This window comes from Mirounga angustirostris, unplaced genomic scaffold (assembly GCF_029215605.1).
Source record: "Mirounga angustirostris isolate CCGP_5_RB_7025 unplaced genomic scaffold, mMirAng1.0.hap1 SCAF_7, whole genome shotgun sequence".
Taxonomy (NCBI): domain Eukaryota; kingdom Metazoa; phylum Chordata; class Mammalia; order Carnivora; family Phocidae; genus Mirounga; species Mirounga angustirostris.
Genome location: NW_026991715.1, coordinates 106112804 through 106128829, shown reverse-complemented (window position 1 = coordinate 106128829; position 16026 = coordinate 106112804). Strand labels below are relative to the sequence as shown.

At 37.3% G+C, this 16026-nt stretch overlaps 1 protein-coding gene and 1 long non-coding RNA gene across 5 annotated transcripts in view; one reads left to right on the top strand and one right to left on the bottom strand.

Moving 5' to 3' along the window:
- Positions 1-13627, bottom strand: part of CLINT1 (clathrin interactor 1) — a 56513-nt gene extending 42886 nt beyond the window's left edge. For 2 of the 3 annotated variants that reach the window (XM_045902038.3, XM_045902043.3), the window contains exon 1: positions 13416-13627. In XM_045902038.3, coding sequence (XP_045757994.1) covers positions 13416-13456 — 41 coding nt within the window. In that variant the 5' untranslated portion in view covers positions 13457-13627. The remainder of the gene's footprint in view (positions 1-13415) is intronic. The other variant, XM_045902050.3, reaches the window with a different exon arrangement.
- LOC123862529 (uncharacterized) overlaps positions 13623-16026 on the top strand; it is a 430798-nt gene continuing 428394 nt past the window's right edge. Inside the window, exon 1 of one of the 2 annotated variants that reach the window (XR_010413242.1) lies at positions 13623-13760. This is a non-coding gene — a long non-coding RNA (uncharacterized LOC123862529). The remainder of the gene's footprint in view (positions 13761-16026) is intronic. The other variant, XR_010413241.1, reaches the window with a different exon arrangement.

The following is a 16026-nucleotide window of genomic DNA, read 5'->3' as shown; positions in this document are numbered from 1 at the left end:
GTGAACAGAGGCGCACAGGAGCCTAACCCGGGAACAATGGTTCAGTATTTGCTAATTCAGTGTTTGTGGTGACTCTGTAGAACCTGTGCACCTCAAATAACAAGAAATGACTGTACCGTATATTATGCATTTTTATTTCCCTCTCAGTATCTAACCATGAATGCCTCACATAAAATAGGTATTTAATAACTGACCAGTGAATATATAAATGGAATCCACAATCTCTTGGTAACAGAGAGGGGAATGTAAGACAAACTGAGATTAAGATATAAATAGAGGGGGCTAAAATAAATATCCCCTGACCCACAAATATACAGAGAATGACATGGGAAATATTACCTTCATGAAATTTTTTTCAAAAGGCTATTATGGCAGGGAGCGGGGGGTAAACCTGGCTGGCTCAGTCAGTAGAACATGTGACTCTTGATCTCAGATTCTTGAGTTCAAGCCCCACATTGGGCATGGAGCCTACTTAAAATAAAAGGGGAAAAAGGCTCTCCTGTTTCAATCTGAGGTCTTTTGAAGGCACGGCCAGAAAGACTTGTTAATTTGCTATATCCCCTAAAATTAGCTTACTGACCCCTAACAAAAACTTAAAAAGTTAAGACACATGTTGGCACAAGAATTCTATGTCCACAGAAACATGTGAAGAGTTAAAACACCGAAATCTAAGGTTAAAAAATACTTCAAAAACTTTAAACCCCCTACCCGTGCTCAGTGTCAACTATGGATTAGGGAGCCATCAAAGGTTTCCCCTCTACAGATGCTGTTAATTCTTACACAAGCAGCCCTGCTTGCATGGCACCTTGTTAACTGAAACTTGTACATACTAGTACCATGCCTTCACTTTGCACAATCTGTTACCGCAGAAGAGCTGTGCAAACGACTCTGCACAGCAGTAATTCTCATGTATTCTTTCCCAAGTAGGCAAACAGAACAGACTGAACACATTTTATTGCCCACTTCACATTTTATTCCATAAGATGGCCTTATTTATTGGTTTTTAAACACTTAACTTACCTAACTCTATGGGCCAGGCAATGTTCTAAGCCCTTTACAAACAATTCATCTAATCAACTTTATGAGGCAAGTACTACTATTATTCCCATTTTACAGATGAGGAAACTGAGGCACAAAGAGGTTAAATATCTTGCTCAAGGCCATACAATTATTAAGTGGTATGCTTAGGATTTCAACTTAGGTAGTCTGAATCCAGAGATAAAGGTTCCGGGCTTTTGCTCCTAACCACTTATGTTATAATCACAATTTTAACCACTGCCCCTTTCTACTTGTCCCCTCTCTGATCCATTATCCAACTGAGCACCAAGAATAGCTACATCAGTGGAATCATTTCACTCCCTTGCTTATTGAAATTCCTCACCAGCTTCTTACTACACTTAGAATAAATCCAAACTCCATGCAGTGGCCAAACATTCCCTGAGGAAACATCAGCTAACCTTAAATTGAGGAATAACCTTAGCACAGAAATAAAATAACTGGCCTATAATCTTCAAAAATGCCAAAGTTATGAAAGACAAAGAAAGGTTAAGGAACACTTCCTTAAAGGAGACTAAAGAGTCATTACAATTAAATACATGATCCTTGACAGAAGCCTACACTGGAATGAGACGACTAACACAACTGGAATATGGACTACAGAGAGATAAAATTATTGTTTCAATGTTAAATTTCCTGAATCTGATACCCATATTATGGTCATGTAGGAGAATCATCTCTGTTCTTAGGAAATGTACACTAAAGTTTTGAGGCAAAGGTGGTATGTAATCTACTTTTAAACATACCAGAAAAGTATGTGAGAGTGTGTGTGTATGTAGACAAAATGGAAGAGGAAGAAAAGAGAGAATTTAAAGCAAATACGGCAAAATCTTAAAAATTGGTGAATCAGGGGGTGCCTGGGTGGCTCAGCTGGTTAAGCGACTGCCTTCGACCCAGGTCATGATCCTGGAGTCCCGGGATCGAGTCCTCATCGGGCTCCCTGCTTGGCAGGGAGTCTGCTTCTCCCTCTGACCCTCTCCATTCTCATGTGCTCTCTCTCGTTCTCTCTCTCTCAAATAAATAAATAAAATCTTAAAAAAAAAAATTGGTGAATCAGGATAAAGGATATACAGGTGTTTCCCTTACTATTCTTAGAATTTTAATTTCAGAATAAAAAGTTATTTAAAAATTTGCCTAACTGCACAATATTGTGAATGTATTAAATGCCACTGAATTCAGCACTTTAAAATGGTTAATGTTATATGATTCTTACCTCAATATATATATTGTTTTAATTTATCTCTCTAGGTAACATACATAACTTGGAACAAAGTTAAACTTCATGAAAATGGTTGGGTTTATTACCTTTTCATTTTGAGCTATCATTTTCTTGATTCTACAATTTGGAGAACAATTTATTTCAGTCCTGACCTAGACAATGACTAGCTTTTTCAAGTGCAATCATTCTTCCATTAAAGCACTGAAGAGTTTAGATGCAGAGTGAACATTATGCTTTCAGATACAGAATGCGTAAGTTAAATGTTAAAGTTTATCGGAGTTAAAACACATAATGAAACAGGCTAACCTGATTTTTATAATTAATGTCATTTTATATTTAACTTACAGTAAAAGGAAAAATTAGTAATATAAAGTATGCATATTTTATCCTTTTGGTACACCAAACACCACATCTCCTTTTCCAAACCATGTTAGCATGTCAAGCAGTCTTAAGTACTTATACGAGTGAAAAATCCTAATGGTTAAACATTTTACTCAACTAATAAACAGGCCAAAAACACCCTCAATGAAGCTCTTTGGACTGTTCTAGTTCCAAAGTTTCCATGTAACACAGTAACCTATTACCATATTTAATGACAATAAAAGCAAGCAAAATGTTATATTTAGATACAATAGTGATAGACTATTTATGACTCTAAGTAACTAGGACACCCATTCCCACTTGCTAGAAAAACTTTTCGTAAAATATTTAGCATAAAATATTTATTTGAAAGTTGTTTTGGAAATACCAGTCATTACAAATTCAACCGTATATCCTGTGGTACACATCATCAATTCAAGTACAAGTTCTTCAAGTGCAATTTCTAATAAATTTTAAAAGCCTAAGCTCCCAAGGTAATAAATTTTAAGTCTAGGCGTTCAAAGTCCCGTTTTTTTTTTAAGTATGGAATATTATTCCTATTCAACAACCAAAACCACTCCTACTCTGTACTTAAAAGCAGCTTTAGACAATCTTTCGCTACTGATGGCAGTTGTTTAAGGCTTCTTGCACAGGTTAGTTAGTAAATCAAATTTTTGTTTCATAAAGAAAGGACAGTGTGATGTTTTTCTTGTCAGGAGGTATCATATGTTAAACTGGTTTCACAAAAAGATCAAATATCCATGGTATTAAAAAAATAAGTATAGTGTTAATTTTATTTGCACTACAGACCCCAATTCTAGTTTGTACAGGTATGGATAAAATAGCCACTAAAATAATTTTAATAGTAAAAATTTTACTGTTAAGGGGCTTTAAAAGTTTATTTAAAAATTTCTGCCAACTTTTAAATTTCTATTAATTAGAACTAATCTAAGGAATAAAAGTCTTTGTTCAACTCTATCTTTTAATTTTGGGTTACTGCTTCTTAAAGCTGTCTCACAATGACGAAACTAAATAAACAAAACAAAAGCAATGAAGAAGAATTTATTGAGAACATGGTGATAACATTTCCATAATATATTAACTCATTTAATTCTCTTAACAGTCCTGGAAGGTAGACTTTATCCCATTTTATACAGCAAAAATGGACAGAATCTTAATTTATCAAGTCTCCCTTCTAATTACCCCTTCCACCTCTCATTTAAAGATTTTATTTGAGAGAGAGAGGGAAAGAGAGAATCTCAAGCAGACTCCCCACTGAGCGTGGAGCTCAAAGGAGAGGTGTTCTCAGGTGCCCTACCACCCTCATTTAAAAATAAAATTGAAATCCAAAGAAATTTGCTCAGCTTGAACATACTCATGACCAGTACCTTTTTAAATATGTGGTACCCTATTTAAAATACCCTATTAAGGTAATTTTATTAAATGTATTACCTGACTCCTCAGGAAAAAATCTAAAAGGAAGTTCTGAAATTAGTTAACCTTAGAAAAATAGTTTCATACTCTTCTAAGAGAATAATAAACTGATGAAAAATTCTGCACTGGGACATGTGAAAATTACATCTTTGTAGACACAAATGCTTGATATTGTACAGTGTGATTACAAGACTGATTCTTTTCATTTCTATCTGATTAAGTTCAGAAACATTACTAAATATCAAACACTAACCAAAGTATGTAACTAAAAATCCTATCAACAAAGCTAAAATGAGAAATTCTGCACCTACTTCAATAGTGATAAGTTTGTAAAACTACCTCTATATGAAGTTGAATATTTGATATTTTGTTTAAAGTTTTTCATTTTTCACCCTTGATTGATTAAACTTAGATTTATCCAAATGTATTTCCAAATCCTAAAAACTAGACTCAACTTTTCTGACATGTAAGAAATTACTTCCAGAACCCCACCACCAAAATTTTCAAACCTCTATAATTATTTCCCCTCAAAACTATAAAAAACCCCAAATATCTATACTTCAAGTTATTTAATTTGTACTATTTGATTGGAGTAGGAAGGACACTTCCTTTTGCAATGGAACATCTTCTCAGACAGTATTCACTGATGCCATCCTATGCTTGGAACCATTTGGGAGCAGGTTCTTATCAGTGAGTCTACATTGTTATTTGACCGGTTTCAGATTTTGCACTTCATGTTTGATATCTTATTCAGCCTCATCTTCCTTTCAGGCAAATATACTTAAAAAAAAAAAAAAGTATCTCAGGATGTATCTCTTTCATGAAGCTTTTGCTATCTTGTTCTTTTTATTCTCTAAATTCCAACAGTATTTATACATCCTGTACCCCAAATTCAGATATCATACCATCTTGTATTATTCTCTATTTCTTTTTCATATGCTTTTCATGTATATCTGCCTGATAGATCATATGCTGCCACTGGAACCATAAGGTCTCTCTCTCATCCTATAGTACTCCACAGGGCTCTTGGCAGATATTTAATGACCACTCAGTGAAGGATCTTTATAAAGGACGGCCAAATTAATAAGGGTATCAGTAATGTATTTTCAGTTACTGCATAACATTTAAATACAACCTATGCCAAAAACATAGTACTTGGATAAGTATATAATGGACTACGGAATATATTCCTAAACGCTCAATCTAAAGAAAAATTGCGAAAAGGTGGGCATAAATCACAGATTAATACAACATAGTACTACAGACACAGCAAAGACCACAATCTAAAGATCAAAGGATTATGTGAAACTTATTAAAGCTGTGGAAGCTGGTTAGACTACTAATTCTCAAGCGCATAATATAGTTCAAAAATGTTAACACTTTCTAGGATTAAGTAGTGAGCACCTTCACTACAATAGCTAAGATTTTCTTTTGCACCTACACCTACATCTGTTTGCTTCCCTTCTGTTGAGGGGCATCCAACTTACAGACATTATTCAAAGGACTGCAAGAGTCCAGAAAGTTTTTCTTTTATGACAGGTACATACAGGGGAAAAAACTCACTGATTTTGGTTCAGAAACTTAAGAATTGTATATTTCTTTCAAAGTAATTTTTAATTAGTATAAGGTATACACTGGTAACTCACCCTTATTATAGTAAAATAAAGCATTTTTAAAAAATAATGTCTTGTAAAAGTTAGCAAAAAATGTTAAATATATGTCCTGAAAACAGACATCTAGATTTAAATATAGACTCTATTTTCTAGATGTGTTTCTTTGGGCAAGTGCCTGGACTTCTCTGTGGCCCATTTCCTCAGCAATAAATTGAAGATGATAATAATGTTGTTACAATTGTTCTTGGCATATGGCAAATGTTAAATAACTATCAGCTTTTATTAAAAATATCTGGACTTAGAAGATTTCCTCAGTAATATTTACTGGCTTATTAAATTTAATATATTCAAAAATATTTATTGAGCACCTACTCTATGTCATACACTGTTCTAAGAATTAGTAATACAGCAGTAAACAAGACAAAGTCCCTCCCTTTAAGGAGTTTAATCCCAGAGGTAGCAGAAGAATACATGTAAATAAAGGAAGTAGAGGGGAAAAGAGATGTAGGTGAATGCATGCTATTTTATATAGGGAGGAAACAGTGGTGGAAGATGAGGTCATAGGGGGCAGCAGAGAGGCAGATCAAGTTCAGGCTGGGAGCCAGTGAGATGAGAAGTGACTGAGGAGAGCTCTGAGCCAGATCTGATTTAGTATTTTTAAAGAATCACTAGGGCTATGTGGAAAGCAGGGTATAGGGTTAAAATTTTTATTTGGCTTCACAGGAAGTGAGCCACACTTCAAAAGCCCAATCAATACCAAACTTATAAATATAAGCCAAACACATTAAACTAAGTATTATTTAACCATTGTGGTTTAATTACAAATAAAAACAGTTTTAATCATACAACCTTAAGATGAATATGAGAAAAATCAATAGAAAAAAACCCTCAGCATATTTATTTGCACTGTTCTTTAATGATTTGCTAAAAATACATGAAAACAAATAGCAAGACAAACAAGAAATTGAATTTTCAGTGCCATGTATTTTTTCTATTTAAAAAATTTAAGGCTGGGCGCCTGGGTGGCTCAGATGGTTAAGCGTCTACCTTCGGCTCAGGTCATGATCCCAGGGTTCTGGGATGGAGTCCCACATCGGGCTCCCGGCTCAGCAGGGAGCCTGCTTCTCCCTCTGACCCTCTCCCCTCTCATGCTGTTTCGCTCTCGCTCGCTCTCTAAAAAATAAATAAAATCTTTAAAAAAAAAAAAAAATTTAAGGCTATCTAGATGAGAATTTTTTTTTAAAGATTTTTATTCATTTGAGAGAGAGAGTGCACACGCATGAGCCAGGGGAGGGTAGAGGGAGAGGGAGAAGCAGACTCCCCACTGAGCAGGGAGGCCAACGAAGCTTGATCCCAGGACCCTGAGATCATTACCTGAGCTGAAGGCAGACACATAACTGGAATAAGCCACCCAGGCGTGCCTAGGTGAGAATTTCTGAGTGAAACATTTCAAAAGCATACATACACATTTACCATGTAGTGGTGAATTTATGTGGAAGCTAAAATTATTTACATTTAAATTATGTAGAACCTATTCTCCTAAGAATTTAGAAACTAAACAAAATTCACATGTCAAAAGACATTCTAATTGGCAAACTGTACTCTCCTTAAGTACAAATCATGCCTCTTGTTGCACATTAACAAAATTACTCATATCTAATAGTTCATTAGCTAAATCTATCCATGAGTTATAAATAGCTATAAATTGGTTCAACATGGGAATACATTATGTTCTTTTACCTGTATTTAATTTTCAGGCCAAAGAGCTCTGGTAAGCCAAAAAAATTTCTTGCCAACTTAGGAGCATGGACTGAATAATTGGAAAGCCCTTTCTGCGATGTGCTTTCCTTGTATATATTGCTCATCTATTGTCAGAGATCACAAATTTGATATATTTTAGAGGTTTCTTTTTCTTGATACTATTCGGTTTCTTTAAGAATAAACCATCAACTTCAATTTCCCTTCAAAAAATAAATCATTTTACATTTTAGGAGGAAAGTTTACATTAGCCCTATCTTTAAAACCTTGAGAAAATACAAAACAAACTGAAGAAAAACTAGCAGATGGAAATTACAATATGTCTTCCCAAAGACTCTCTTCCCCAACATGTCTTTTTAAAGAATTACTTCTGTAATATGCTTCACAATATTAAAATAAAAGCATTTATAACTTGGTGCAAACAACACACGGCACATGTAGTACAGATATTTATATGAGTTTTCCTTTATGTAGGTTAAGCTGTCCGTTCAGATGAAGAGCTTTATGAAAGAGTGCCCACTGAAAATAATGATTCATGGATTAAGATACAGTTCTTACATACTTGTAAATAATGTAGTCTGATAACAATATTTCCTTTATTCTTTTAAACACTATATTCTTTTGATTTTTTCTGTTATAAATTATTTTCTGTATTAAAGACTACATAATAACAATAGGCATTTCAAGAGTTTATTTTATGTCAGATAATACGCTAAGTGTTTCACATTAATTTAATCCTCACAAGAACCCTGTAAAATAAATATCATCTCCACTTCCTAGGTAGAAAAATGTAGAGATACTGTTCCAATGCCCAAGACCACTGCTTCTTAGTAGTGGACCCAGGATTTTAATCCAGTTCTGATCTCTAAACCAAACTGCTTCACAGATCCATTAAATATCACCTGGAGGTATAGTAGGATTATGTGTTTTGCTAGCAAATTACTATAAAAACAGATGGATGGACAAACACACATAAGTAGACAAAACAAGGAAAGCTTATGAAATGACACCTTAAAAAAGCATAAAAGAATAAACAGTTAAATATGTTGTCCCAGAATATTAAGTAATGTCAGCTGAGGCTAAAAGGAGTTAACTCATTGTATATAAGAGCTATTACAAATACTAAAAAAATGTACTTTTTAATAGCTAGATATATCTTAATATGAAAGATAAAACAGTAAAATTTCTTTAAGATTAAGATGTTATTTAAGCTGCCTATACTCTTTCTTTCTTCTTAAAAGAAATATTAAGTAAACATTAGAAATAAGTAAGAAAATAATACGAGAGCACAGAAAAAGTTTCAACTGTGGAGCCATACTGTAAAAACGAGGAGTACTATTAAGTGGTATTTAAAATTTTTAAAAAGCCAAGTACTTTTAGTGGATATATCAGTAAACAGATGAAAAACTACTTGTAAACTAACACCAGGGCACAGAAAGACGTAAGAGGCAACTAAGTGATTTTTAAAAGCATTCTGACACTAGTACTAAATAGGCTAATTTAAACTACAGAAATGCTGGCAGAAGATAAATTAAACTCTTCTTTGGAATTAAATTCTTAGTATCCTCTTATAACAACTTACTAGAAGAGAAGGAGGATAATTAATTATTTCAGGAATAACAATTATCTGTAATTGGTTCCCAAAAAGATGATATGGGAAGACTAAAAAGCTGACAATCATGTTTGCTTTCAAATTCTAAGAAGCACACGGAACAGAGATTTATTGGTAGGATAGGGAAAATAAGGGGGAAACCATCTCCAGACTAAAAGGCAAAACTGATGATGAGTTCAAATTGTAGCATATCTGTAATGTCAAGTTTCTTGAAGGCAGGTATTATACTTTTCAAATTCAGAAAATACAGTACTACGCCAAAAAAATAATAAATGTATTATCTGTTGAAATAACAGAATGAACTATTTTCTATAAAAGCCAAAAGTTCTCCCTCTGGGGTCAAGACTAGAACAGTAGTTTCTGTAGCTCTATTACATGAGCTAAACATGTAGGAGCTAAAAATGCATGTAACACCAACAAAAATTAACTTATGGGGGAAAATGCAAGCTATGCTTAAGAAAATAACCTAAAACGGACTATCTACAGCAGTTACCTTTCTATAGGAGTTAGCCAGCACTATATGAATCACTATCATAAAAAGAGTAAGGACCACTAATGAAATAGATTTACCATTACTACTACTCCCTGAGATCAAAGAGAAGGATTAGCTGGGCTTGAATAATAAGCAGCAGTTGCGATCTACTACTATCATGTCACTTTCACTACATTTCCAAAATTTGGAGGAAAAAAAGACCAGAACTGCAGCAACTTTCAATTTATACCATGTATGGGATGACAAAATATAAAAGTACCCAATTTTATTACAAGAAGACAGGTCACACAATAGTGGTCAAGCTAGTCCTAGTTGGTAAGAGTGGTGCCACTTATCCTTTCCTGCCACCGCTGTCTTTTATGCAACTTGAGCACAAGTGGGAGGAAACTGGTCCTCTAAGCTCTGGCTGGCCTATGACTTTATCTGCTTTTCCTCAGTATTCTGCAAAACAAGCCATTTAATACTACCAGTAGGTGCAACAACTGTGGAAAATACCTCCTCACTCTCCGGGTCTTCAAATTCTCAAAAGCCAATATTTGAAATACATCATTATACTTCAGAATTGCCACCATACTTGATCTAACTGTAGCTCCAGGGAACACATTCTGAAAAAGTACATTTTTCTTTCTGAAGTAAACCTCATTGGGCAGGGATATACGCTAAATAAAGTCCTAGTTCTCCTAAGTCATAGGTTGCACTTATTTACTGCATAAAGCATTTAAATATAACATTTATTGATTACCACTTAAAAAAAAATTCCCTTTTCAGCCGAAACTGTCTCTGGAGGACAATGACGTTCCAAAATTTATCTGCTGTTGTGAAATACTAGTTCCATTTCTTTCCCGCTGATGGAAATTCATGTCTCCAAAGAGCCAGTGAAGTTGGAAACAGTCTTTCTCTACCCCAGCCCCTCATTTTACAGATAAGTAATCTATAATCTGGACATTTATATGATTCTCTCTAAAATTAGACACCTGGCTAGCTTAAAAGGCAGTATCAGAATCTGAACCGTCTCCAAAACCCCTAACTAGTGCACTTAACCCAAATTCTCTGAGGAATCCTTAATCACTTTGTCATTTCTTCAAGTTCCCTCAATACCTTATCCCCCTAATAATCAAAGTGTCCATTCTATGGATCTATTTTTCCTCCATTATGGCATTTTAAGGTGAAGAGTCTAACTGAACAGTGATACAGGTACTGGTTCTTATATATATATTTTTTTTTTTTTAAAGATTTTATTTATTTATTTGAGAGAGCGAGAATGAGAGAGAGTACATGAGATGGGGAAGGGTCAGAGGGAGAAGCAGACTCCCCGCCGAGCAGGGAGCCCGATGCGGGACTCGATCCCGGGACTCCAGGATCATGACCTGAGCCGAAGGCAGTCGCTTAACCAACTGAGCCACCCAGGCGCCCTGGTTCTTATATTTTGAGGGAAGAATTTCTTCTCTCCTGCCAGTGAAAGATGAAAATTAAATCCTGAGTATTCATCAGTAAAATAACCTCACATCTTAATGTCATGTGTCAGACACCCACAAAAGCTTTAAAAAGTCCTTGGTGGCAACATTCTTACATGTTCCTGAATAACTTGGTTCAAGTCTGCATTCTAAAGTGGGTAGTAAAAAGGAAGACAGAAGTTCTTTTTCAACAACAGTTGTTCCATTATGACTTGATAACTACTTCCGTGGCAAATTTAACCTGAACATTTGAAGATTAGAAACATAGGTGATAAAGGCAAACAATATGAACTGTACAAGAGCAGGAACATTGTCTTGATTTCCATCTCCTGAAAAATGTAGACAGCCGCTGCAAATTTGTATCACAAACTTAGTCCTCTAAGATAACAAGATGTTTCTTAGTGGTTTTCTCCTGCTGTTCTCTGACTTAGAAATAGTTTTGTAGAGACTTTTAGACTTTTAAAAACTATTTAAGCTGGTATCTAAGTCTCTGTATCATATATTAACAAAAACAACCAATGATCCAGTAGGGCATGCATGACACCCATGGAAAAAAAAAAATAAAAAAAATAAAAAACAACTAATGAACCTGGATCTGGAAAAGAAGGATGATTTTATCTTCAAAAAGCAAAGGCCGGGGTGCCTGGGTGGCTCAGTTGGTTAAGAGACTGCCTTGGGCTCAGGTCATGATCCTGGAGTCCCGGGATCGAGTCCTGCATCGGGCTCCCTGCTCGGCGGGGAGCCTGCTTCTCCCTCTGACCCTCCCCCCTCTCATGTGCTCTCTCTCTCTCTCTCTCTCATTCTCTCTGGCTCAAATAAATAAATAAAATCTTTAAAAAAAAAAAAAAAGCAAAGGCTGTATAAACAGCAAAATAAGCCCAAAATAAATGTCTGAGGGCTTAATCATCAAATGAATAATTGATAAAGGAAAATTATTAAAGCAAATCACTTTTCAAACATGGTGCTTCTCTTTTAATGTTTATCTCACTCTGAATGCAGAACATCTGCTACAGTTATCAAAAGTATTCTGATTTAAACATATCATGTTAAGGGCTTCATATGTAAAGCCTTTAGCCCTTAATCCTTACAACACTGTAAGGTAGGTATCTATTATTATTTTCACACTGCACTAAGAAAACTAGGGCACTTAAAGATTAAGTAACTTGCCAAGGTTAAACAGCTCGAACCCAGCTCTGCAGGTTCTGAAACCTATGTTTTTTAGACACTCTACTCCTTGGTAGCACAGAAAATTTGAAAATATGGTCAAACTCTTAAGTTCTATCTGATGCATTATCCAAGCCACTATAAATTGTGTGTGTGGTGTGTTTGTTTGTTTGGGGTTTTTTTTTTGGTGTCAAGAAAGACTCAATAGTTTGCCATCTACACTTCCTCATTTTAGGTTGGGTTGTTGTCACAAACGTTTTTGTTCACCACATATATTGCCTAATCACTAGAACCCAAAAGGAGTAAGACTGGTTAAATTCTTAAACTTTATTTCCTGCTGGCCTAGAAGAACTTACTTAACCACTGTTACGTCTGTTAAGTATTAAGGTTTTCTTAATGTAGTGAAACACTAAAGTTATCACTTAAGTCTTAAAGGGAATCATCTATGTTATTAGTCATTTTACCTGTCAGTGAAGTTAAGAGCAGATCAACAGGATATAAACCTGGGTTGTTTCCTTCTTTAGGGGAAATTTCTTAATGACTTGTTAATTAAACCAAATGGAACAACTGGCCCTCCCAAAATGAAGTGTAGTGGAAAAGGAAACAGAGGAAAAGAAGAATCACAGTAAGTTACGTGGTGATCTACTTTCACTAGTGTTAGGAAAGCAAAGGATGAATCTCCTCTTGAGTAACTTCAGTCTGACCACAATGGCCACTTGTTACACCTACCACCCACTCCAACACTTCAGGTTCATTAGGAATTAAAAGAAACCCAGTAAAGTACACAACCCGACCAGGCCTAAGGTCTCCGTACCACACCCTCAGGAACACAGAGGGTCAGTGCATTGCGTCCCTCACCCCCAAGTCTTCGCTGCTACCCTGGAAGCAAAGCCCACAGCCTGGGGCCAAGACAGTCCTTCGGCCAGGGCACTGACCCAGCTCCAGACAACCCCGCCCCCTCCCCTGACCAAAGGATCTATGCCTAGAGGAATGGAGGTAGGGGCAAGGTGAGAAAGGCCTGTACAGGAGAGGAAGGGGCTAACAGGATGTTCTGAAACGAGGAAGGGTCCCTTCTCAGCCTCGCCGGGCTGGACGAGCTCCGGGCCGGGGAGAGAGCCGGCCGCCGCCATGATGGGGTTGGCCGAGCCGGGGGGGGCGTGACGCGGGCGGCCCTGGGCGCGGGGCCAGCTCCCCTTCCCCCTTCCTCCCCTCCCTGCGTGGCCTCGGCCACAACTGACCCCCCGATACTCACGCTTTGTCCACCAGCTCCCGCACCTTCCACATGTTCAACATCGTTTCCGCGCGGGCCGAGACGCCGCCTCCCTCCCCTATTCCCCTCGGACCCCGCGACACTTCCGCGCCGGGGCAGATCCAGGCCGGGATCGCCGCCGCCGCTGCCCGCCGCCACGAACTCCCCCAGTTAGGTCCTTCTCTGGCCACAGCCGAGGCGCCGCCGGTGACACGTCGAGACGCGGGGGCAGAGGCGCTGCGTGGAGCGGAAGTGCCCGACTTTCCGCCCGCTGCGCGCGCGGGGCACACCGGGACTTGTAGTTCTTTGCGCGCCTAGCGGACCAGTTAAACTGAGAGAGTTGGTGTGGTAAGTTTGTTACCATTTCTGTCAGATTTTCCCAGTTCTACGCACGCTTCCCCATGCCTCTGACCTTCGGAACCAGAAACTCTGGGTGATGGGGCCCAGCAATCTGTGCTTTAACGAATCCTCCGTGCCCAAGTATCAGAAGTACTAGTATAGGAGCTGGCTTCACTCAGACAAACTTTTCGAACGTAAAGTATTGCTTCTCCCCAGAAACAGTCCACAGCGTGCTAGGATTTTGAACCTTCAAATTGAAAGGATTTTCTTGTAAAATAAGTCTTGTTAAAGTACTACCCGAGAAAGTACAGAATAAATCATGTGGGAACAGTCCAGTAAAAAAGAGAAATAGAAAGTATTGCTATGTTATTAATAATGATTATACAGAAATGTTATTGCTATATGTATTTGCATTCCACATTGACAGAAGCATCACTGTGTTTGGTTCCAAATATATTTCTTTCTTAGGCCTGAATTTCCATACTGTAAATTGAAGAGGTTGTATTCTTAAACTTATTCCACTCTTATTCTATGAAACAGTGGTTTTATATTTAGACAGCTCTCTAATATCCTCCTTAGATACTTCAACGTAAAGCTCAGAAACTTAGTTCACACTCTATAGGAAACTAGAAAGACAACACTAGGACATGTCCAAGAACTTGGCAGGTTTATATTCTTAAGCATAGATATACACACACTGCATTCAGTGTTTTATTGTAATGTCTGCTGTCACTTCATTTTTCACTTACTCATTTTTAAGTTTGTTCATGTTAAAGCTGCAAGAAACCTTAAAATTCATTTGATCCAACTGCTTAAATTTTACAGTGCTTTTCATTCTGTAACTACTTAATGAGAATTTTCTGTGTGCCAGGAGTAGGGAATACAGCTGGGAAAAAGAACGACACGGCCTCAGCTCTCTAGGATCTTAAAGGTCTTTGGAGCAAATATAATAGTCAAGGAAACATTTAAGATAATTGCAGATAGATAGTGGTTGAAGAAAACAGAAGATAATGTTATAGAGAATGATGTTAGAGGAAAATAACATTAGGGAGTATTTAGGGCCTCTTTGAGGACACTATATTTAAGTTAAATCTTGAATGATGAAAAGGAGATGGCCATAAAAAAAAAAAAAGATCTGCAAGAAAAGAATATCTGGTGAAGAGGAAGACTGATTCACAAGGGAGAAGTGAGATTGATTGCTGCTAGTTGTGATGCCTGTTAACAATGATCCTAAATCAAGAACCCAGAACTTCTGACCCCCTAATTCCTCAGGTCAAGTCACCTTCACATTGCATCCACTTAATTACTGGAAGCATTTTTGAAAGTGTTTCAATACAGCTTTGGGATTAAGGCCTGAGAGAAGCAAGTTGAAAGAATTGCCAGAGAGAAAAGTATAAAAAGCAGAAATTGGGACAAAGCTCTCTCAAAGCTTTGTCAAGATAGGAGTGCTTGGGCAGACATAAAGTGAATTGGATTGGTGGGTGGGGAGAGGCAGGGAAAGATGAGAAGAGGTAGGTAGGGAAATGGGGCTTTCAAATGAGAAGTTTGTTTCCTGTAGAAAGGACTGTCCAGCCCGAGATTCAAAGGATGGACTGCGGCCAGAGGAGTTAAGAAAGAGAAACTACCGGGCGCCTGGGTGGCTCAGTTGGTTAAGCGACTGCCTTCGGCTCAGGTCATGATCCTGGAGTCCCAGGATCGAGTCCCACGTCAGGCTCCCTGCTCGGCAGGGAGTCTGCTTCTCCCTCTGACCCTCCTCCCTCTCATGCTCTCTGTCTCTCATTCTCTCTCTCTCTCTCAAATAAATAAATAAAATCTTAAAAAAAAAAAAAAAAAAAAAAAAAAACAAGAAAGAGAAACTACCTTGCATAAATAATAGCTCAGCAAGTTAACTTTCAAACAAGCAAGTCCAGGGTACACCTCAGAATGGGCCTGGCATAAAAATAACGACCTTCCCTGCCCTGGGCCTGTCTGTACATTCATAGCAATTCACAATCAGCATCAGCAGAATTACCTAGAGAGTACAATGTCACTATCTACTTTGCTTGTTTCAACACCAAGTTTGGAAGTGTCTAGACTTATTCCGGAGTTGTCACGCTGGGGCCTTCTAGAATGTAACACCAAAAAACCTGCCCGTGTACCTTTGATTCAAGAGAGTCCCTAATGGACTCAGAAGAACCAGACAAGGAGAGTTTGTTAAAAAGTGGTCTCCAAAGACTAACCATTTGCATGTCAACAAACTGTTCCATTTTTACCTTTTATCTTGCAAGTTTGGGAG